Source organism: Vidua macroura, chromosome 4, assembly GCF_024509145.1.
Source record: "Vidua macroura isolate BioBank_ID:100142 chromosome 4, ASM2450914v1, whole genome shotgun sequence".
In the NCBI taxonomy this organism is placed as follows: Eukaryota; Metazoa; Chordata; class Aves; order Passeriformes; family Viduidae; genus Vidua; species Vidua macroura.
Window position 1 is genome coordinate 44,937,955 of NC_071574.1, and position 24,334 is coordinate 44,962,288.

At 34.7% G+C, this 24,334-nt stretch overlaps 1 protein-coding gene across 1 annotated transcript in view; it reads right to left on the bottom strand.

Moving 5' to 3' along the window:
* Positions 1-5,312: 5,312 nt before the first annotated feature.
* Positions 5,313-24,334, bottom strand: part of TUSC3 (tumor suppressor candidate 3) — a 112,019-nt gene continuing 92,997 nt past the window's right edge. Inside the window, exons 8-10 of the mRNA XM_053976288.1 lie at positions 14,955-15,029; positions 12,095-12,185; positions 5,313-5,602 (exon numbers count right to left, since the gene is read on the bottom strand). Coding sequence (XP_053832263.1) covers positions 5,587-5,602; positions 12,095-12,185; positions 14,955-15,029 — 182 coding nt within the window. The 3' untranslated portion in view covers positions 5,313-5,586. The remainder of the gene's footprint in view (positions 5,603-12,094; positions 12,186-14,954; positions 15,030-24,334) is intronic.

The following is a 24,334-nucleotide window of genomic DNA, read 5'->3' on the forward strand; positions in this document are numbered from 1 at the left end:
GAAAAGGAAGGGCTAAAGGTTGTTCAGCACCAGGTATGATTATTCCTAGCTGCAAATGCCTTGACTGGTAAAGACTTTTTATTGGCACAGATAGATGGCCACATCCAAACTCAGAATGGAGGTGATTTATTAGATGTGCTGGTGGCAGATAGCCCTCTTGAGGGCAAAAACTGGCTACAACCTTCTTCTAATATTAACAATAACTTCCACTAGCTTTGACTAATGAAAATATTTTCAGATAAATTTATTTATTTAGCTAAATAATTAGATAAATAATTCCAAACTAAATATTTTCATTAGCAATGGAGTAATTTAGCATAATGTTGACCCTAATTCTACCCTAATTCTGCTAAAATGACTCAATTTCTAATGGAAATACATACTATTACAAAACAAAAGAAAACTGAACAGGACTCTATCAGCTTTTAAAGCACAATGTAAAGCTTCCTGTTCTTTATTCTTAAAACCAAAGAATGAAACTCCTGCACCAAGTGCTACTGGAGGGGAAACAAATACTTATGGTAGTGTGTGCTTTACAGCCTAGATAAACTCTTATTTTGCACTGTTTTTGCCTGAAGCACTGCTTGGTAATGATTTACCTTGAGGCCTTTTTCCTCTCTAGAGTAAGACTCCTGGAGCAAAAATGTAACTATTAGAAGATAAAGCTTTCCAACTTTGGAACTTCTAAGGCTTCTTCATTACTCTATATACTTGTGATGCATTTTTAAAATGCAAGGCAGAAAGGCTAAATACAAACCAGAAAAATATTCTCTATTTCATTCAAGTACTTCTAGAGGGACCAGCACCGATTAATGTTATGAAAGTTACTAATCTCAAAATATACAGACCTGTGTTAATGCACAGTAAAAACATCCCTGGAAAATACAGACTGATGCTTCTTTGGGCATCATACATTTATTGTGTTGCAAAAGGAAAGAAATTTGGGGTTGCTTGTTCATGTCATCTATCTGGTAGTAGTATAGCTAACTGGGGTAAATGGAGGACATAGAATTTAAATTTTTAGCATAGGTAACATAAAATTTAAAAACTCCATAAAGCTCTGTTCCTCTGTCTCCACATGACAATGTCAAAGAAACTTAGACTTGAGTTGCTTGACCTATCTTTATGGATGATGAGGACTCAGTTTGCCACATGACAGACAACAAGCTCTGAAGTTGCATAGCTCTCAGTGTATGTAGCATGTATCCATAGTTCAGAGAAAAACATAGTATTCCTGTTCATACATGGACTGAGCACAGGGGAATGTCTGCTCTTGGATTTGAGATGTTCTAACAGGAAGTCTTTTCACTAAGAACTCCTAATGAGGCATTCTTTTGTGCATGTGTTTGTGTGCATCTGGAAATGAAAGATAAGGGAGTCAAAATCCTCTAGGACAGAAATACAGGGGAGTAAAAAACCTCAACAAGAGTATAAAATCTTCAACTAACACTAGAGAATACATCTATATTATATTTTTCTCTTGAATATAGTTATTCAGTATTACCAAACATAGACAGCGAAATCATACTCTGTTGTTCATGTGTTACAAAGAATTGGAAAAAGTTTCTAACTTGCTCAAAGGATATCTTAAATCATTTAACAATGAGGTCCTAAATTCATGTGTGACCCTGCCTGATGAGACACCTGCAATCATGTGGAGGTCATTTCTAAGTCCTTAACAGGAAACTGAACCTTGTTAATGTCACTTAACATGACTCTGGAGAGAGATTTATTTGGCTTTTCTGAAGAATATCTGGAGTTAAATTTAATTAAAAAAAAAGAATAGTGATCTTTTTTATTTTTTTTTTTACATTTTCTTTGCAAATTCAGTTGCAGGGTTTTGCTTCTATGAATCTCCTATACTTTGATCCTCAAGTAGGGATTTCTTTTATTAAAAGTTTTAAGGTGTCCACTGCTGCAAACATGAACTAGTGAAAAGTGCCTTTAGGTTTTTTAGTACCATACTCTTGCTTGTTTAGAATCTGAGTTCTTTTAAGAGACTCTGCTTATCTCCACCTGTACCTTGAACTGCTCAGTCTTTGGGATGTGTGGATCAGAACTAAGTACAGAACTCAACAGGAATCCACAGAGATCCTGTATAGTTCTAATATTGTCCCCTCTTGTTACCCAAACTCCTCTACTGATGACACAAAACATCTCCTTGGCTGTCAGTGCACACTGACAACTCTGCTAAAATTGGTTCAGTTATGACTATGGCTTTTCCCTGAGTGTTAGCTGAACAAGGTATTATTTTTTTTCTCTAGATGTATTCCCAAGTTTTCACCCATCAAAACATCCCAGTCTTACCCATCCCAAAGTGGACTTTTCTCCCTATCAGCACAGTATTGTGACCTTATCTATAACACAGGTTGCATTACACATGCATTTTCTACACATCACTGATGAAGATGTATTCACGTGGTCCCAGCACCAGTTTTCAGGAAGGTTGTATTTCTGACTTTACTACTATAAAAAGTGACCATTAAGCCCTATCTGTCCCTTGGTATCTTAATTGGCTTTCAAGTCATGAGAAGGAGATCTCTTCCAATTCCATATTAGGTTCTTTAATAAATTCTTACCAAGGGATTTTTATCCTTGTGCTTTTCAGACACTATTTTAGCCATCTACAACCTTTGTGAACTCAAATTCTCCTTTATACAAGTCTTACACCTTTTTCAGATGACAATGTTCATCCTTGCTCTCAGTAAGCTTACTCTTTACAGCCAAACTTACCATCCCATCAGAATTGGAAATTGTTCACTGGTCTGCAGCTTAGCTTTCCCTGTAGACTCTCCTTTTTATAGGTGATAGCTGTGTTGGCCATCTGTCAGGCCTCTGATGCAGAGGCAATCTGTAATGATAGGTGAAGGCACCTTGCTCAGTAGTTCTACAATCTCACATGTGATTTCTTTCAGAGCTCTTTGATAAATGCCATTTGGTTCCAAGATCTTACCAGCACCTAGCTTATCTATTTAAAACAATTACACAGAATGTGCCAGATCATATTGACCTAAATCTTCTGGCGTACCTGCTGCAGAGAATTTGGTTTCTCTGTCACAGTCTTTATCAATGGGTGCCCCTTCTTATACCTTTGTCATCAACTCTCTGACTACTTCCCTACTTTAGGTGTATTTTAAGAAGTCTGTGCTACCACGATGAGGATCATTTTCAGATGATTTTTTTGAACCCGTTGTTTTTACAATTGACCTGTGTGCTGCTGTGTTTTTACTTCTTTTTGAATTGTGGCACATAATTTATCTGTGCTTCTAATAAAGTATTAAACAGCCACCAGGCTGTTTGTAGGTGTCTTGCTTTTTGCTTATTGTTGTTTGAGGGGGATAGGTTTGTTTGCATTATTAGCTGCCTTTATTCTAATATACTCCAACTTAATTCAGATTTCACTTTGTCCTGTCTTGCAACAACATTTATCCTACTGTGCTGTGGTTCCTGTTACAGAGTAGCTATCCCATGAATACCTCTTACATAATATGTTAGCACCCGTGCACTACTCAAGCTGCTGCTTTTGATTTGAATACTATATCAGATCTATTAGTTGTTGCAGCAGGCAGTCATGTGTCACTGGAATTCTTTACCTCATCATAAGCTGAAATATTTAGTCTTATTAGCACAAGGTCTTAAGATCTCTCACTATTACTTCCTGTCTGAAACTTGCAGACTTTCTTCTTTCACTTGCAAGTCACTTGTCATCTTGATCAAGTAGCACAGTTCTAGTTCTTTGTTTAGAATACAACTTCCAACCATGGAGTCCTACTGCTCTGCTTCTTGTTTTCCCTATAAGATGTCCGTGCTGTTGCACTCTATGTAGTCTTTCCTATACAGCTCCACTTTGTCACCTGCAGATCCAGCTGTGCCATCCTTAAGTCATTAGCCTGATAACTGTCCTAGTGATTTATTTATTTTCCTACTAGAGCTTTGAATGCTTGTTATACCAGGGCTGTTGTTCAATACCATACAATTTAATTTTTCCATCCCTTTCTCAAGCCTCTAGCACTGACATAAAAGTCTTGCAAATTCTGTCCTGGCTTCCTTGCACTGGCACATGCCAGTCAACTGGAATCATGGGCAAGCTGATCTGCCTTCCTGAATAACAGCTGAAGCATCTCTGAAAAGGCTGCAATCCTCTTCACAGTCCACATCAGGCAGTGAACCAGGCATTTGAGTTTCAGTTTGTACTCAGCTTCTAATTTAAATATTGCTTTACAACCTTCTAGTGTTTCACTAGGGTAACAAGTAGGTCTTGCTCTGTTTTTGTGTAAGATATAGACTGTCTTTCCTCTTTTTTTTTTTTTCTTGTCCAAAAATGTTTCCTAGTTCTTAACATAGAAGTATTTCTGGAGGAGAAATAGGTAAAAATGTAAGATGAAGTGAGTTTTGTAAAGTCTAGTCAATCTTATCCTCATGTTTGGAGGCATTTTTATATTATGAATGAAGAAATTCCTAATGCTACTGATAGTGAATTTGTACTTGGAAAAGTTCCAGTTGGAAAACTGCCAGCAGGGAGGAAAATAAGTAGGACTGAGATAGAGTATCTTGTGATTGTTGTTTCCTGAGCCACTGAGAATAAACTATGTAGGTGTATACAAGTATTTATGAGTAACTCACATAATATGAGATGTGAACTGCTAAAAAATGGCATTTTTAAATGGTATTACTAATTCCTATATAAGCTTTTCAGAAAGCTCAATGGACACATGAAACTGGCAACTGCTGTAACCCCAGGTCCAATAGACTCACCTGTACTGTGTTACAAGCATCATTCAGGATAATACCTTCTTCCTGTTGCTACTTCAGAAAATAAGCATGTTTTGGGTTATGAAATATTGTTGCTCCCCACCCTCCCATTTTGCCACCACAGACTCAGCTTAAAAGGATCTGAGTTCTGACAGATGTAAGCCTTCTTGCCTTCAAGATTCCACAATGAATTCCATTATGAATTGCATCCTTTGGCATAAGAGAGAGATGAACTTGTAATGTATGTATTCTACACACTGCTGAGTCAGGAAAAGAGCTCCAGGATGAAAATGTGTAGAATAGAATTTTATGTTAATGGCTCAGCATATCAAAGGTGATCAGAGACTCTACACAAATACTCTGTTACAAAACAAAGTGAGGGTAAGGTGTAGTCATTAAATAATAGTTTCCACCAGGGTGTATCTCTTAATAGTAGCTAAAGAACTGATGTTATTTTGTTCAGTTCAAAAACACATCTCAAAACATACTTCAGGTGAAAAATCTCAGAAATACCCTTTGGATCCATGCAGTACAGTTAATAAGGAAGACTTAAACAGAAGCCCATTATACTGAAATTTATTTAAATTCTTCAGCACACTATATTCATAACATTTGAGCACTTTCCAATGAGATATTTACTCTATGTTTCTATAAAGTATGCATTCATTGCATAAAACTGCATTCATTTCTCTATCACCATACTATATAAATTATCACAAAAACAGATGAACCAACAAAAGATTCTTGAATACATGTAAGTAATATTGGTGGGCTGAAAATAGCAGTTATAGCTTATCTTCATGGTAAGCAGCACTAAATGAATCCCGCTTGAATTCATTTAATTAAGAAGCTGAAAAGAAAGAAAACATGATTAAATGCTGAAAAATGCATATAAAACATAGCACCAAAATTATTTGAAAAGAATAATAAACAAGGACTTCAAAACATTAATTTGAAAAGTCATTTGACATTTGTGTAATAATCTCTTAAGTTGTTATATTCCATTTAGTAATTATTAAGCAAGAAAGTTATCAAATAAAACATAAGTGATTGAAACTTAAATTTGCCTATTTAAAAAAATTAAAAAGAAAAACACTCTTCAAGCATCTGTTCTCTTTAATCAAGTTCTGCATCTGTTCTTACTACTTGAAATCTCTCCCAAGGGATGTTTCAAGTTTATTTAAAACCATCTTTTACTGCTGAAGTGGCCCCAGAGTTGGGAGAGTATAAAGTGATTGGCAAGGCTCTGTAGGGTTGTAGATTCTTAAATTCTTAGCATTTTAATAAATTAAGAAATTTCCAATGATATTGCTGTTTCTTTACACCTGGAAGGAAACTTTTTATTTCTAAAATGTAGATATATATTGTGTGTCACACCTTTCTGAGTACTTTACCAAGTCCCATAGACTGGGAAGTGGGAACCCAGAGAGATAGAGATTTGTGCATGATTATGGACTAACTGTACAAACACACAGGCAAGGAACTACTAAATGGAAGTACTGCCTCTAGCTTTGCCTGGTAGGTCTTCCAACTCCTAGATATGCAGTGTGCACTAGCATACTTGTTGTAGTAATTTCACCAGTTTTTCCATTCATGGCATTAATTAATTAATCATTACAAAACATAAATACAAGTGCCACAAGCTTAAAAGACTGTATCAGTATAAAGATGTTCAGTGCTACAGAAATCTGACAAGCTCGTTAACCAAGACATACAAAGCAAGGCAAAACAGCAACTCTCTGGGTGCTGGAGGGTGAAGGGATTAATGATAGGGAAAAGCTGGCAAGAACAACTTCATGGAGAGATGAACTGCAGAGGGCTGAAGGGGGAAGTAAGAGAATGCTGAGCACATGTGACTAAAAGCATAACCCAGGTCTAGAACAGATGTGTAAGGCCATGTATAGGAAAGGATCTGAGAGGAGAAGAGAGAGGACTAATAGTAGTAAAAAAGTTTGGAGAGAAGAGTGGGAAGGGCTGAAGATTTCTTAAGCCTAGCATTGTTAGGCTTAAGAGGTGTTAAAGACTCTAAATGTAACAGCAAAGAAATAGAAATACAGCAGTTGGGTCCAGACATCTAGAATTCAGATCTCCCATTTTTAAAGGATTAGAAACCAGCACTGATGTCAACACCTCCCATAGAGAAGAATATGGAGATTTATGGCTTTTCATGAATTCAGCATGTTGTTAGATGGTTTAGATGAACAGAGGAAGACTGCTGGGTTGCATTTCCACAAGCAGTTTCTTTCTTGAGCAATATACTGTTTAGCCACATTAATAGTAGTAGTATAGAAAATACTAAATGTAAAGGCTTTGTTTTGACATCTGTGTATTATTGTTTCTCTGTCTTTTAAAGTAATCCTGATTCCTGCTGTTTTAAAGAAAGTAGCCAATTTTGCTGGGCACTATACATCAAATTGTATTTGAATCCTGGTATTTATCAGAAATAGGTTTACCAATTCATAAACTTAAGGTAGATAAATTTAATTCTGCATGAAATATCTAAAAAGCTGTTAGTAGTATGCTCATGTTTATGAATAAATTTAATTTCATATGTCTGTAAATATTATTTGTTCTATGTACTAATATTTTTCCAGTATATTTCCAAGAAATAACTATTCCATTTTATTTACTTGCATTTAATTTCAATTTCAATATTATACAGGATTTCTTTAGTGAAACTAATTTAATTACAACACAGGTAGTGAATGTGAGGATTTTTCAAGCTGTGGGGCATCTTGCAATTTGTGTGTTCGGTTGCATTGACTGTCCTTCCCCAAGCAATAAATGAATATTTTATGTCTGACTTAACATTTATGGGTTTTTGATGAAAATAAGGCATCTCTTATCTTTCATGCTTTGCACAGCTCAGTTCATTTTCTCTGCTAGCCAATAATATGTATTTTCCTTTCCATCAATACATAGTTCAGAAGGCTGATTATTTTTTATGTTTTAACTAAAAAATATTCATGTTACTCTTGTAAATAATACTGAAATATAATGGCTACGAAGGATAATTGGATAATGAAACATTCAACTGCAAGTCAAGTTCTAAAAAATTCAAAAGCTACTTAATGAAAAATTATGAAAATGTAGAATTTTCAGGGGTTTAGTTAATTTAAATTGAGATTAAAACAACAATTGATAAAATGTAGGCTTGAAAGAACAATTAAAAGTGTTAAGAGTAATGAAACTGTGCTAGAAGTTTTATTCAGAAAACAAAGCTGAAAAAAAAATCTGGAGCAGTTAAGTTGTAGCCAAAGCTAAAAAAAGAAAAAACGAAGAAATTTTTTTTAGTATCAGTAAAGTATGGATAAAACTTCTCTGTGTCCTTTTGGAGCAGTGTAACAAATATTTACATGTCTAAAATTCCCAATAATACAATACTGTGCTTATGTACAGAGATCTTCTGTTCTTAGCACCTTTCTCATTCTTTTTCATATTCCGTATGCTTTTTGGGGTGGAACTGCCTAAGGTGTTGTTTCCAGAGAGCCAAGCTCTTTCCTGAATAGCAATGTCAATTTAGAGTTCATGGTTTTGGCTTATAGTGAAGAATAGTTTCTGTGTCAGTCCTATATGTATGAGTTGACAGATGAAATTCTGTGTTGATATAATGACATTTTATTGCTAAGTCACTGAGTATCTGATATTTAACATATCATTTATTCACTTTAAATACTAGGGTGAGAAGGCTTCCTAAAAACATTGTCAAAGATATATGTCTTATCCAGAAAAAATTATAAAGAGAAAATGCTAAACAGTATAAAATTATTACATAATCTTTCAACAGTTAATGATATTGATTAAAGTGGAAGTTTTAGCAAAATGAAAAATTTAATCTCGTTCCCATAAAAAAGGTAGATTAATACAGCCATGAAAACGTTCTGCCATGGCAAAAATGGCTGTAGCAGAGAGATTTGCTGCATGTGAGCTCATCCATCATGATTGTGTATGCTTAGTGAGTAACCTTCATGATGACCCCCACTTTGCATCACCTTTCCCATTTCAACGCTAAAGTGTGTAGGAGTATTTTACCAGCATATTAATTAAACCATTTTTTTGCCCAGCCCTAGCCTTCAAGAAGAAAATCCTGTGAAAGAAAGTATCAAATCAGAATTGGAAATGTCTGAAGTGGATCCAAAAGAGTCTGTCAAAATTACTTTCTCTTCCTATATACATGCCCTCTAAAAAGCACCTTATAGACCCCATTAGAAAAAGAAATAATGGTCTTTCTCCAGTTTTATGTTTCTCCACCTCTGTTTTGGTTTATCTTCACTACATGGAGGTCACTGCAGAAAAGAAGATGCACAGCAAGTTGTGTTACTGTTTCACTTCTTACCATTGCATGATGTTTCACAAAAGACTGACTTGGTTGCTCAATGCCAGAGAATGGAAACAATTTAGGACATTTGAATTTTTTTCTTTTTGAAGTAGGATAGTGAAGTTGATGCTTGAGGTCCTGCATATAGCATTAAAGCAATTTCAGTTTTCTTTAACTGTTGCTTTAGGCAGGCCAACATAATGTCACTTTTTTTCCTAATCATTAGTATTCATTGTTGTTAGTATTGTTAAAGGCAAAGCTTTACTAGCCTGAGGACAATTCATTACATAAAGACTGATAGTTTCAAGGTGAAATCTACAACCAGTGAAAGGACAAGGATAGACATATTTCACATCTTAAGATATATCTGCACTGGGATCAATTGATGAGGCATGGAAGTGGAACTTCTTGGAAGATCTTAAGGAATTCAGACAAAGATTAATGCATGTTAGCATATATGACTGAAGTTAAAATGCAGGATACTAAATTTAAAGGGGAAAGAGAAAATAACAGTTTATATACTTGGTCTGCCTCAGTGATTTGCATGTTCATTAAAATTCGTAAGAACTATCCACAAAAAAACAAAGAGGCTTCTCTAAAAAATGCTACAGGATTGTGAAGAAAATGACACATTGAGACCACTGAAGTGTCAAAGAATCAACAGTATGTTTATTTAAAATACCAGAAAATTGGGTCAGAGCTACATAAGAGACCAACAGAAATATGAAAGATTTAACACTGGAAAGGACCCAGTAAGTAAATTACACATTTGTGAAACTAGTCAATGAAATTTGGTAATAGCAGAGCAAAAAGATCAGCTCCAATGATGGTTTCCAACAATTCTGCATTGAGTGAGGATTTAAGATTAAATGATTAATTTATTACCATGAAAACTTGGAACCACCTAGGACAGACCAACTAAGCCCAAAAGACCTTGCTTAATCGTGCAGAAGCAGTAACATAATTAAAAAAACCCCAACAAAATCACGTAACACTTAGGTAGCTATTAAATATTTCCTATGTATTTAGGAATGCACACTGTTCATCTCTTTATGAATTTACTTGATTTGTAAGTTGTGCTATTAAGTCTACTTAGCTCCTTAACACAGAATTTGGTTTATGGATCTAATAATTTCTTCACAGTAACAGCATGATGTGTCACTATTTTATTTAAACAGGATTACCATTTTTCCTTGTCCTGGACTTATTTCTTTTTTAACCAGCTGTAGCATATTAACAGGTATGCTTACTTTTGATATGCATCACCTATCAAACTAAATTTTTTAAAATTAAATTTTTAATAGAATTCTGCCCCTTGCCTCAAATCTTGCTGTCCTTTATGCTTAGCTTGGATAATAAAAGAGAAGTATGAAATCTACATAGGCCTCCAACTTCTGCTAGACACTCCCATTAAAAGATATCTGATATTTCAATAAATTCTAGATTAATTGTGGGGAGAATAAAATTTAAAATTTCACTCCACATAGCATTTACAGCAAACAGATTAGCAAGAAAAGAGGGGGAAAGCCCTACACTATTTAAATTAAGATTTCCAAAGCTTGTAATACCTGATACTACAAGATATACTCAGTGATTAAGTTTGCACTAACACCAATGGTATCATGTTGGCATGCAAATGCACAGAGCGTACTAAAGCTCACAATGCTGTTCAGCACCAGGCATCCTCGGTATCAGACCAAAAACCCCCGTTGCAAACATTCACAAAAGCAATGCAAGGTCTGGCACAGATATAGAAGCATGTTGTTAATAGGTGATATGAACATTCCTAAGATGAACTAAAAGTGAAACTAGTACAACTGTCAGGTTCTCTTTAGTAATTGATAAATTGCAGGGCAAGGAACACGCTGCCACCACTGCCTTCTCCATTTAATAAACTTGTTATGAGAAGATGGAAGGGAGCTCACACCATGGGTTGCCATTCTTTGGCAACACTTCTCAAATGAGCTTTCAGCTGCAGATTAAGCTCATAAATCCTGCTTCCTTAAAGTTTAAAACTTAAGCAGTTAATGGAAGGTAAGAAAACCTCACACTTAGGAAAACTGGATCCTGCCTTTTACCCCAGGGTCAGTCAAGCTGGAAGTAATCTCCAGAGAGGATGCTGAGAAGCAGGACAGTCTATCCCAAACGGCTATTAATTTCATATTGATGAAATTTTGCAGTATGATGCTACTGGGCCCTTTCCAGACCTCTTTGCTTAGCAGAAATTACTAAAAAGCAGGAGCATACCTTGTGCACATATTGCAGTGGGAAGAGTTTCCTTGTCTTCAGTATGGTGTTATTAAATAATAAAACTAATCTGAAGTAACCTAAATGTCAATTAAACAGCGTAAAGAGACCAAGCTCTGTAAAAATGAAAATAGTTCTGAAGTCTTAGAGCAAAAACTAGTAGAAAAGTTTTAAGATTATAGCTGAAATGTTACATCTAAGTTGGCTTTGCAAGGCTGAATCCTTTTTAGTGGAATATAACAAAGAATACAAAACTGGCTGTTGTACTAATCATGTGGCCTAATCAGAGAAATCTATATTTTCACTTGCCAGAAAAATTGCAACTGTTTAACTGAAAGGTGTATGTATATTTTAGAAAATCTACAATCCTTTCTCTCCTCCATGCTGTGGCTGACAAAAGAAAAGGGTACATTTAGTGAAGTCAAATCTTAGTACCGTATGGTGCTTATTTGTTTTGTGCCCTGTCTTTTGTACATCTTAGTTATACAAAAATAAATACCTAATAAACCCTTACAAACTAAAGCATGTTTTGTTTTTGCATTTTTCAGGGGATACTGCATATGTCACACATCTGTGCTCAAACCCTTTTAACTGGTCTGCTTTAAAAGTTGCATTCCAGCCCTTTTTGATTTGCTTAAATTAATCACCATTCTTCCTGCTTCTACCACCTTCCATTGACTTCAGTGGTAAAGATTAAAGATTGTTTAGCTGAAAGCAATTCTTAAACTTCTACAAAGCTATTACAGTCCATAGGATGAGAATTTAAAGACAGATTACCTGTATGGGTAGCCATGGTATTTGGAGCGAAATATCGACAGCAGGAAGCTGAAGAAAAAGACCACAAGACCAAGGCCTACCAGACATATTACTGGAAAGAAAACAACTTTGTTTATTTGCACATAAAAGATTTAAAACTGCAATCTCCACAAAGAATATTATTTACGTCAATCATTTACAGAGAATTTTGGCACAGTTAAATACAAAATGTTACTGCCTTGACTACTGAATCCCACTATCTTCTGACAGGATTTCAAACAGATATGGAAATAACATTTATGGTTATTAGGAAAAAATAACCTGTCAGGGCAAATGTATTTTCAAGAAAAAAGCAGAAATTTGAAAGTCAAATGTATGTGGATGCAAACACCTTACTGCTGATAATGGATTTAATAACCCATTAAATTATACATATCAAATAATGTCATTTCAGGTATTTGCTTGTTCTTTTTGGAAAAAAAAATTACATTTAGAAAAGCAATTTAGTCAAGTTCCCTTGACTAATGCAATCATGTTGTCTCTAGCCAACCATCTGCTGAAGTAGCAGTAAAGGCAGCTTAGTAACTACTTTATCTAGTTACTATTGGCTAAAAATTTCACTGTTCTAAGTTCCAAGGCTGGCAGCCAAATAATTTTTTACTCTTAGCTCACTAGCAATATAAATCTTCAGGTTCTGAAGGTAAAAACAGTGATGCAGATCTTCTGATACCATCCAGGTATCAGGTGCTTTGCATCTTTTCAGACAAAAAATGAACTAACAAATTAAATCCTTAAATTAGCAAACAAAATTTGGAACATCTGTTGGCATCCTGTGGAATAATAGCATAAAACCTTCTTGATTGTGATAGCCCACTCTATTGCAAGTAAATATTTTTTTTAAAAAGGGGGATGTGTTACAAATTGAGATGCAGCTCATCTACAGTAGATAACATTTTGATTCTAGTGAGCTACTTTGATTTTAAAAACTCTTCTTCTTATACTATTCCTACTTTAGCCAACCCTTTGCTATTTAATTGCAATATTCATGCTTCAAAAGTGTGCTGCCTTTGAGTGAAGGATGAGAAAACATGAAGCCAAGGAAATTGACAATGATGCATTTTTTCATTAAAACTGACCATGTGGAAAGTGACACATGTCAACTGGAATATAAAATTTCTACAGTTATTTTGAGAAAACTAGCCAGGTACAAACCTAATAAACATACTTCATTATAAAGAAATCACCACTCACAAATATGATTTCCAAGCATGGATGAATAAATTGGAAGCATGAACAGTGCAAGGCAGATACACAGAAAGCATTCACATAATGGCCACAAAGAACAAAGAGCCTGAATTTTTACTGCGGTCCACTGATATTTCACTGTGCCTGTGTTCACAGGCCCAGATCTATGATCATATTCCAATTAAAGTTAGTTCACTGTATCCTTTTGATACCTTGTGAAGGCTGACCTAGAACAGAGGCTAGACAGAGCTAAAGAATAAAGTAGGTATTTATTAGAGGGCCTCAATGGATACACCTTGGCAAGTACAAGAGCCTAGCCAGGGCTACACCCAAGATGAACTCAAAATGATCACAAAACGGACCATCGTTCACGAGGTCTCTCACTTTTAAAAATCCTGGTCCATTTGCATATTGAAGTTAATTGTCCAATTATAGCTTTAGGTTATAAAGTCCCATCCTTCTTGTTTTTCTCTCTTCATTCCACCATTGTTTATGCTCTTGGACCTAAAATTTGGATCAGTTGTTCTTGGTCCCAAGCTAGAAAAGGAATTGTTTTGTCTACCTACTCTGTGAAGAGAGCTTACCATCCCTTAATGTGAAGCTCCAAACTACACACTAAAGCAGCACAGAATCTGAAAAATATAAAAGCTAAAACCTAAGGCATCACTTTGATACCACTGTTAAAGCTAGTTACTGTAGAAGATATTCAGAATTAATGACACATCTACAGCTTGCTGAAGGAGACCCTCAAATCACTATAGATTAGCGATATCTCTAGCCTTTCAACCAGCAATTATGAAGAGTTCTAGAATGCTTTTAAGGAAAATAGTTGGCCAGCTCAATCTGCAATACTGTGTGCTACAGGGAAGCTAAAGAACTGACCTCATAAGAAAGAGGAGGCAGTGTAGGAAATCTGGTACCTTTCAAAGACCTTCGATGGCTTATAAGAGAAAAAGAAGTTAGGGGATATAAAAGGTGCAAAGGCAGATGGGCATCTTTGTTGCAACCTATGTCATACTCAGTAAAACCTTGTTTGACATAACAGTGGGGAAGTTTGATTCTGGATAAAACACTTTCATATTGTGTGTTTATGTGATTCATTGACAAAAAAAATCTCACAAATATTCTGAGTAACAACAAAATTCAGAAAAACATTAAAAATTGCACTTCAAGCTAAATACCTTTAGACATTACAGATTAGGTATGTTCTGTATTACACCTACTGCTGGGTTTCCACCTTCCTCTGGAGACACGATACTGGCAAGAGTACCAAATAAAAGAATTTTCACACTCTTTTGGATGGAGTCATCTTAAAACAGTGTTTTGAAACTCTTGTTCTTTAATATCACTGACTTCTGATATAATTCAAGAGCCAAAAGGCATTTATGCAATGTAGTAGATACTGTGTCAAGCTGTACCTTGGTTGATAATACTTAAAGTATTTTTTTACTGTTACTACTTCATGTGAATGCAATTTTATTGACAGAATTTTTATGCTCTCCTCTTTTCCAAACAACTAAAGGTAAACACTGGTTTAAGTTAGAGACCATCTGAAAACTTAATCATATATTCACTTGTAATTTGGCAGTGTCTTCTAACTGTCTAAGCATTACCTTAGCTATAAAGTACAACTTACTTCTCCTTTTTCCAACATCCCCTTTGGAGGTAGCAGCTTCATTCAGGAGTACCATTCCCATGGTGATAGCAGCATCTGAATCACCATTGTCAAGGAAAACAGCAGATGTGTGGATACCTCAGAAAGCCACAAAGGTACATCTATGAACTACAGCTTTCAGGTTCATAAAGTGAAAGAAGGTATTTATTTATAACAACTGCATATCACAATCTGTACTGTGCCAATACACTCACCTGTGGCAAAAATGTGTAGAATCTTTCTTTGTGCATTCTGGATTTAAAAAAAATGAAAGAAGGTTCAAGAAGCTTTAAAGGACAAGTCATCAAGTGGCACACAAATTTTGGACAATTATGGAAATAGCCATTCCCCAATATTTTAAAATATTCTGTATATTGGTAGCAAAAGATTTTTAAAAACCAAAACCTGTAAGATCCAGAAATCATTCACTGCAATTGCACACAATTCACTGGTTATTTGACACAAACTGAAGCAGTTGGACTGGTTTATCTTCCTCTGCATTTAGATAAGACATTAACTCCGTCTTTAGTGTCATACTGCTGAACAGTTTAGCAGAGAAACATCTCAGAGGCAAAGTCCTCAGTCACTTTCAGTGTTTTGTTGTCTCATTATAACTGTTACAAATGTGAACAAGTACATAACGATAAAACAATTTCACTAATCTAGCAAGCTCTTAAGCTATTCTCCTAATTGCTTATTTCAAACCATATAAACAAAAAGGAACAGTTACTACTGTGCATAACATCTGTTCTGAAGCAGAGGCAACCTGAATGCTACTCTGAAGCAGGTGTGAATCATGAGAATCATAGGTCACAACAGCAGCAAACACAAACTTCAACACATTTTTATAGATGGTCAAATAAGGTTGGAGTTTTCAACATTACTTAACCCAGGCCATGATGACTACAGACTTCAAGAATAAGATGTTATTACTTATGCACACCATTCAAGAAAATACTTCAAATGTGCTAGATCCATCAGTAATATCTGCATCTTGTAACATTACACTTGCACTAATCGCAATATATTAATATTTTGCATTTTAGGAATGTTCAAAATTAAACCAAAATGTTCAAACACATCTGAAATTTTCATTGTAAAATTTTAATTAAGCTGAACTTGAGCAAAAGGATTTAGAACTGTCAATGCTAACATAATCACACTTCTCAAGAGGTGAGCTAATTCAGGTTTAACTTCCAAATTTTATACACACAAACTGAGAAAATCAAATGAAGAATAACAAGATTTTAAAAAATAAACATCAATGGTGAAAGATGGCAGAGGCAAATAGGCATCATGAAGGAAATACAATTTTTAACATCACCTGATGCAGACATCTACCTACAGCCCTAAATTAAGCTCCAATTAAAATCATGCTAGTAGCTCAAATTAAATTCCTCACACATGTACAAGCTGCAAGACATAGAGCCAGTCTAAGCCAGTTTTTTTTGCTTGATTATCTCATGCAGTATCGGTACATAATGTGGTTCTTAGCTATTTCTCTTACCTGGCTGCTTTTGAGAAACAAACCAACCAACCACACACTAAAAAGCCATTTGGGAGACATCCCTTCTGTAACATAGTTCTTATTTTCTTAGCAGACCATGAGTTTAATTCACTTTTCTTACCATCAGGAACAACAATCTCACAAAAGTAAGTTGTTTGCTCGGCAACTGAGAATTATAGGTCTGTAACCACATGAATTGTGCTGGGTTTTTCCACCCCCTCCACCCCCTTTTGGAGCTTCACATCATTACCCCTAAAGCTTCCCTCACGCTGCCACTATATTTGCTTCAGTTGTTGCTTTCTAACTTTAATCAACATTGCTGAGCTTTCAGCCTCATTGGCTGCCTTTTACCTTCAATGATATCATCTTCAAAGCCACACTGTAACACTGTGCATGGTACTTGCCTCAGCTCCCTGTTGCTAAAATAAAAATTCAACCTGAGTTGTCATTTTGATACAATAATTAGCTTTTTACCACAGAATATACAGCTTGTTACTATTTTTCACTCATTTCTAACATTCTGTGTTATGCCTTTACAATGTCTTGATGTTATACAACATAAAGCAACAGTCCCAGCTCTGAAAATAATCTTTTACAGTATCGCAATTCTCTATTAGTGCAGAATGTAAAATTTTGGCAAGTGGGTTACTTGAACAGTTTTTCACCTGCAAAAAATGATGCATCAAAAGATGTACTTATTTTCCAATTCCTCTTTATCTGCCTCACTATGCATTATGAAACTATTTTGAAAAGATGAGGGGAATGTGGCACTCAGATAAGCCATGGAAAGCAAATGTTTTCTGATAAATTTCTCCCTCTGTTGAATTTTTTTTTTGGGTAAATCCTGTTATATACCTTCTCAAATTATTACACTTTTAAATATGAAACTTCTGCTTTTCCTTTTCCCAGCTGATACATGTTTTCATAAAAATTGAAAACATATTATTTACATAGGGCTTTTGAGGTTTTGAATTTTGATATAGGAATAACAACAGTTTTAAAGCAGAATAAAAAAGATAGTAATAATCACAATTTATAGGCTTATACAGAAAATGATCAGTAGTAACAGAATAAAATATTCAGCCCTGAAAAGATCAAGATGCGTTATCAGAAACAGGGAAAAAAACAGACCACCAAATCCAAAACAAAACAGAACAAAAATATTGGATCAATAAAATCCAAAATTATAGATATCCTACAAAATGAAACTACTTGCATATAAATTTGGGATACTTATTATTAGCATACTTTAACAGAAAATTTAATTAAAAAAAATTTAATGCCCAAAAGGAAGAAAACCTGACCATTCCAAAGTTTATTGATGTAATACATAATTCATATCTTTATGTCACAAATTTATTCCTAATTAGTAGTAAGTCAGGAATGAAAGAAGGAGAGACAATAGCTTGACTAGCATTTGGTTACTTTTGTGAAAAAAGTTTGGTGGTCTCATTCATATTCAGTTGTTTTTCTGCCAAGGGTGCATAATCTGGCATTAGCATTACAAACACATAAAGAAACAACTACCTTTTAAAATGCAGATCATGCAGATGCTTAATAACACATGAGCAAGAAAAACTAGAGAACAAAATATTCATCCACTTGAGCCTGTGCTCAGTTTACTGCTACCTAAAATGGGGATAGATTATCATGCAATCTTTAAAAATTGCTGGTTGAATTCATCAGACATGGAACAAATAAAAGCACATACTTTTTGTCAAGGAGTAATATGATCAACAGAAAGATCTATGGAGGTTTTTTTCTTCCCTCTTTTTTTTCTTTTTTTTTTTCAATTTTTTTTTTCTTTTTTATTTTTTATCTGGTTTGGTTTTTTTTGCTGAGGGTGATGATTAGAACATAAGAAATTCTTTGCTGGTCTCTTATAAGACGGCATATTATGCTGATATTTATTTTAACCTTTTCCTACTGAGACTTAAACTTCTATGCTTAAGATGCCAACTCCTGTATGTTTCATCTCACTGAAGAAGGATGATTTCTAAATCAGAAGTTGAAAAAGTGGAGAACAGTCTGAAAATTATTTATCTGAATATGGATTTATGGATGAATACACAATCCAGCTGTACTTCAGTATTTTTTAATGGCCTGGAATCCAGTTGTAATGATACTAACAACAACCCTGAACATACTCTCTGTTTAAAACCTTCTGGCTTCAGCTTAACTGAATGGTTTTTCAATAATTTTAGGAAGTATCACACAAGTCTTGGCCCTCACGGAATTCTACTCAACTCCTTGAAATATGCATGTCACAACAGTGAAGTAGTTCAAAGTTTGCATTTCTACCACTGAAATGCTAACTATGCTATATCACTTTCCTTTTTGATGCTTCTTCATCATTTTAACAGAGCAGAGAATAGATTTCACACTAATATAGAATTTCCTATAGTGAAAAAATTTATTATTAATTTCATTCGTTTCAACTTCAATTTATGAACCCATCTCTCTAATCCACAGACAATCTGATGGAACCATTGCTCTTGTGGTGCTCTTAGACAGCTGAGAATAAAAAGGTCATATAAAAGCTTCAGAAGAAGAAAAAGACTCTGGAATCTGTTTTAATTCAGCTGCAAAATGGAGCATAGAAATACCTGATTAAGTTTGTGTTAAATCACTAATCAAACATTCAGAGGTTTCAGCCTGATTTACATCCTGATTATTCACATTTAGGATCAGCTAAAACTAACACTGGGGAAATGATTTTTACATTTATTATTTATGACCTTTTGGTTGTATAGATTACATCTAATGAAATTTCAGGTTTAGTCCTGTCCATCTTCCAAATTTCTGTAGTGTGGTTTGCCCCATAATATCTTTTTCTAGCTTTACTTATATTTTGTAATCCATTTCTCTAAATTTTCAAATACGTATTTCAAATAAATATTCAAATCTGAAAAGTATAAACAGCTCTAGAACAGGTAGAAATATAACTGTCCTTTACTTTCTTTAATGTTAAGTATATCAGAGAAACAAAATAAATGAGGTAATTTTTTAACAGTTTAATTTAACTTTTAAATGCAGACACATTTCCTAAAACAAACTTCATTTGAGCTATTTTTAAGTATTTATGAGGCTATATAATTTTCTCTCAGTATTCTAACACTATTACAAACATCTACCTTATTTTCAAGCACTTCACTTCAAACACTAGACCTAGTATGTCTCATCTGTTTGTTAGCACACACTTGATACTTGCATGCAGACACAATCTCTCTTGCTTTCCCTAAAACCCTATAAATATTTTTTGAGAATACCACACATTCTTTTTCTACACCGTAAGTCAGCATCAATGGGAATCTAGGCTGTCGTTTTACTCTCCATCATTGCTAAGATCTAGGCAATAAAATTTATTTCTTTGAATGTACTTGAGGACTACTCCATTAGTAAAAGGTATCTTCGGATCCAAAAGGCAAAAAATTAACTTTGGACTAGATTTCTGCATCTTTTAGCCATTCAAGCAAATGTCCTTAACCATTAAAATATCCATTAGAAAAATTAACTGAAGCCTAAACAAATCCTTAGGAATGTCTTCAGTCTGTAGTCAGTGAATGCCTCTTGTTGTGTGGCCTAGGAGTCAGCTTAACAGGCAGGTTAACAGGCAGTACTGGTGGCCAATAGAAGTAAATAATAGAAATGTGCAGGATGTTTTGCTGCTTTGGATGTTGATTTCCAAAGTTAATTAGGAAGCATGCTTAAATATGCTATAAAGTTGTGGTTTTAGTCCTAACTTTATCTTTTTCTTTTCTTTCTCTTTCTTTCTTCTTCTTTCTTTCTTTCTTTCTTTCTTTCTTTCTTTCTTTCTTTCTTTCTTTCTTTCTTTCTTTCTTTCTTCTTTCTTTCTGCTTTCTTTCTTTCTTCTTCTTTCTTTCTTTTCTTTCTTTCTTTCTTTCTTTCTTTCTTTCTTTCTTTCTTTCTTCTCTTTCTCTCTTCTCCTCTTCTCTCTTTCTTTCTCTCTTTCTTTCTCTCTTTCTTTCTCTCTTTCTTCCTTTCCTTTCCTTTCCTTTCCTTTCCTTTCCTTTCCTTTCCTTTCCTTTCCTTTCCTTTCCTTTCCTTTCCTTTCCTTTCCTTTTCCTTTCCTTTCCTTTCCTTTCCTTTCCTTTCCTTTCCTTTCCTTTCCTTTTCCTTTCCTTTCCTTTCCTTTCCTTTCCTTTCCTTTCCTTTCCTTTCCTTTCCTTTCCTTTCCTTTCCTTTCCTTTCCTTTCCTTTCCTTTCCTATCCTTTCCTTTCCTTTCCTTTCCTTTCCCTTTTTTTCTTCTTATCCTTAAGATAAAGAATACACTAATCCTGTCTCACTACTTTATCTATCATCCTCATTGACTTTACCATATAACCTCTGGGGAACACACAACTAGTTTTGCAAATTGATGCAGAAGTGATAGAATCTTACTACAGAGTGCTAAGTGAGTATTATTCTACTGACTTCTGACTCAAAATTTCAGATTCTTATGTTCAGTGACTCTGACTTACAGAAAGTCACCTCTTTACATTCTTCCTGTGGAAAAGTTTCCTCACACAACAGTGGCACTTAATACACTTAATTTAAATTCCCTCTGTAGGACAGGAAATCTCTTTGATAACAGGTGTCATTTTAATGCTACCAAAACCCCTTTGTCCTTTTCCCTTTCAATCAATATCTTGTAACCACCTACGCAGGTGTCCCATTAAACTTTGCCATGGAAATTCAAATTAGGAAACTGAAAAGATATTTCCATTCTTACTTAGGTGCATGCGTTCAATCAGCATCAATGCTAAGTTTAACAGTAATAATGAGAAAATGTACCAGGTTAATCATAACTGCTAATTCCTATAATAATGGTTTAGGTTTATTTCCTGTATAGGAGATAAAATAAATATATAAATAAATAGTTTGCTTAATAACTGAAACTCCTTTGATAATGAAAATATTTACTTTTAAATTTACTCCTTAAAGTAAGGATCCACTGTTACTACAAAAGGGAAAAAACTATGACATATTGCAGTCAAAGCAGTTTTATTTCTCCAGGGAATTACATAAAAACTTGATGAAAATTCATTAGAAATACTGAGTAATGTCTACAAAAAGGAGGAATAAAAGAATTTAAGAAATCTTTTAAATTCAACACAGCTTATCCAACATTATTATTCCTTATCTTTTTTGCTGTATCTTGACACCCAGAGCAATATTTACAGCTGAACACTGCACACTTCAATGCCTTTTTGGATATAACAGCCATATCCACTATCTGTATTCAACTGTAGTTAATTACAACAGTAATACTGATTGGGCAGTTTACTGCGTGTAATTTCTCTTAGGCAATAACAGCTCTTCATTCCAAAGTTATCTCTCTTTTGCCTTTATGTCTTAATAACTCTAGCAACACTATTTCAATACCTTTGTCTTTAGTTTCTCTTTCTTGTCTCTCCAAGAACGTCAAATTACTCAGCATTTTAAAAAATTTTATTAGTACCCGATCATTTCTGCTGAGTCCTCTTATCTATGACCAATTTCTGTCAGAAGAAGGTTGCAAGAATAGACACCACAAGCCTGGAACATCTTCTGCATGGAAAAAGATAGTTTTTCAACTTGGAAGGAAGAAATGAGAAGTATCTTTGGTGAACTCTATAAAGCTCCAAACAGAAGGGAAAAAAAGAGAGAGAATGGACTACTTCCCATGACTTATATGCTAAAGTCACACAGTACATTTACTGTGCAAATTATAGGCTAAAAAAATCCTAAAGGAATAAATTCTGCATACTACATGATTTTACACTGAAAATTCATTGCTATAGAATATTATCCTACAATTAATTAAAAAACGGATTAAAAGGAAGTGAAAATTTATTAATTGATGACTAGAATCTATAACATTCTTTATAGCCGATCTGGCTCAAAAATCCCTGAATCATTTATTCTGTTTGGTTATTTTTGTTTTGCACAATTTTTCTCTATGTTCTTAAAAGTAACTGCTGCACTAATACATGTGGATGTAAACTGATGATAACTTGAGAAACTTGAAACTTTAAACAAGAGAACTTGCTAAACTTTATTGCTAAATGAAAATGTGTTTAGATATGTGCTTTTTTTGCATGGCAGAATTGGATATCTAGCACACAATTAGACTGCCTTACCAGGATTGTGACTGTGAACTAAGGTACTGCCCTGTGTAAACTATGTAGCCCCAGGGTCCTTACAGATAGTTGAACCCTTCAAAAGCAAAACCTTGAATTACAGACTGTACAATGTCTAGCATGTTCACAGCTCCACATATGTTACTGCTTTTATATAATTTATCATAATAAAATTCACTTTAAAAAAATCTATTCCGTGCTCTTATCTAAGTAAGTTTTCTTTGTGTCATCTGCCGTATTTATTCCACAGCAGTTATACTTCTATTTATGTAATGACTTTTTGATAAATTTTCTTCTTCATCAGAAAGTCGCTATACTGAAATAATTCTACAACCCCTTCCAAGGTATTAAGTGTGTAAATTGAACCCAGTTGCTTGAAGCACTGATTATCAAGATGATGTGGGGATATATATTACAAAAAACTTCCTTCTCAATTGCATATGATAACAAGGTCTCGTTGTTTCTGGGGAGGATGTAAAAATTGGCCAATTTCAAAGAAAACTGAAAGTAGATTGAAAAGACTGGCATATTTTTACAGATATAGCCTCAAATTGAATTTATACCTAACTCTTATTCCGTATTACTTTTTTTCTGGAAATAATGATAACAATATTTTCTTTTTAAAAAATTTTTAACCTGTTGATTTATGGTGAACAATGATGTATAATGTGGCATAAATAAAAGCAAACCTTGGCTTTTTTTTACTCCTAGGCAATAAAAGCTAAAACATAATGGATCACATACTTCTATTCCATAGAGTGTTCTCTTCATTTTTTAATGAAAGCTTCAGTAAACCTCTTCCACCAATTTTATAAGGTTGGCAAAAGAAATCCAAACGGAAGCCAAATGTTATGTCAGGCAAGACTGTAATTCATGCTAGAATGCACCATGAACTGTAGGCTGGAAGGTTCAGACTGGATGAAAAACAGCTTCACATCTGAAAGTGCGCAGAGAGATTGCGTGATCTCCTTCCTTGAAGGTCTGAAAAAATTGCACCAGACAAAACCAAGAAAGACAAGCTCCAGTGTTAGGGATAATCCTTCCTTAACAGGAAGACTGAAGTATATAGTCTTCTGAGATCCCTTTCAACCAACACTTTTTTGATTTCCATAATTATTTCCTGAAGTTAACTCTCCAATACAGGAGAAAGGGGAGCCAAAGAACAAAACTGAGTAAGAGTCATCTTGTCAGCATAACACAAACTGCTCGAAGTAATAGCCTGGAAGTCACAAGTGTATAATATACAAGCACCATGACATCTTGCAGGTCTTTTCCAACCTTAATGATTCTCAGATATCCAGCCATGTCTTTTCACTGTTCTCTGCTACATGTTCATGAAGACATGTTGTTCATGAAGTTCATGAAGAACTGTAGCCCAGAGAAATGGCTCACATTGGAGAAGTTCATACAGAACTTTCTCCCATAGGAGGAAGCAAGGGAAGAGTGTGATGAGTCCTCATCCTGAGGAAGAAAGAGAGGCTGAGACAATTGTGATGAACTGGACAATACAACTTTCATTCTCCATCCCCTTGCACCACTGTGGGAGACCAGGTAGATAAATCAGGAGTAAAGTTAAGCCTAGGATGAAGGGAGGGGTGTGGTGAAAGTTCTTTTAAGATTTTTTTTTCTCATTACCTTTCTTTGATTTGATTGGTAGTAACTTCAATTAATTTTCCTGAGTCTCTCCCTGTCCTTATCGTGACCCATGAGCCTAATGCTACATTTTCTCTCC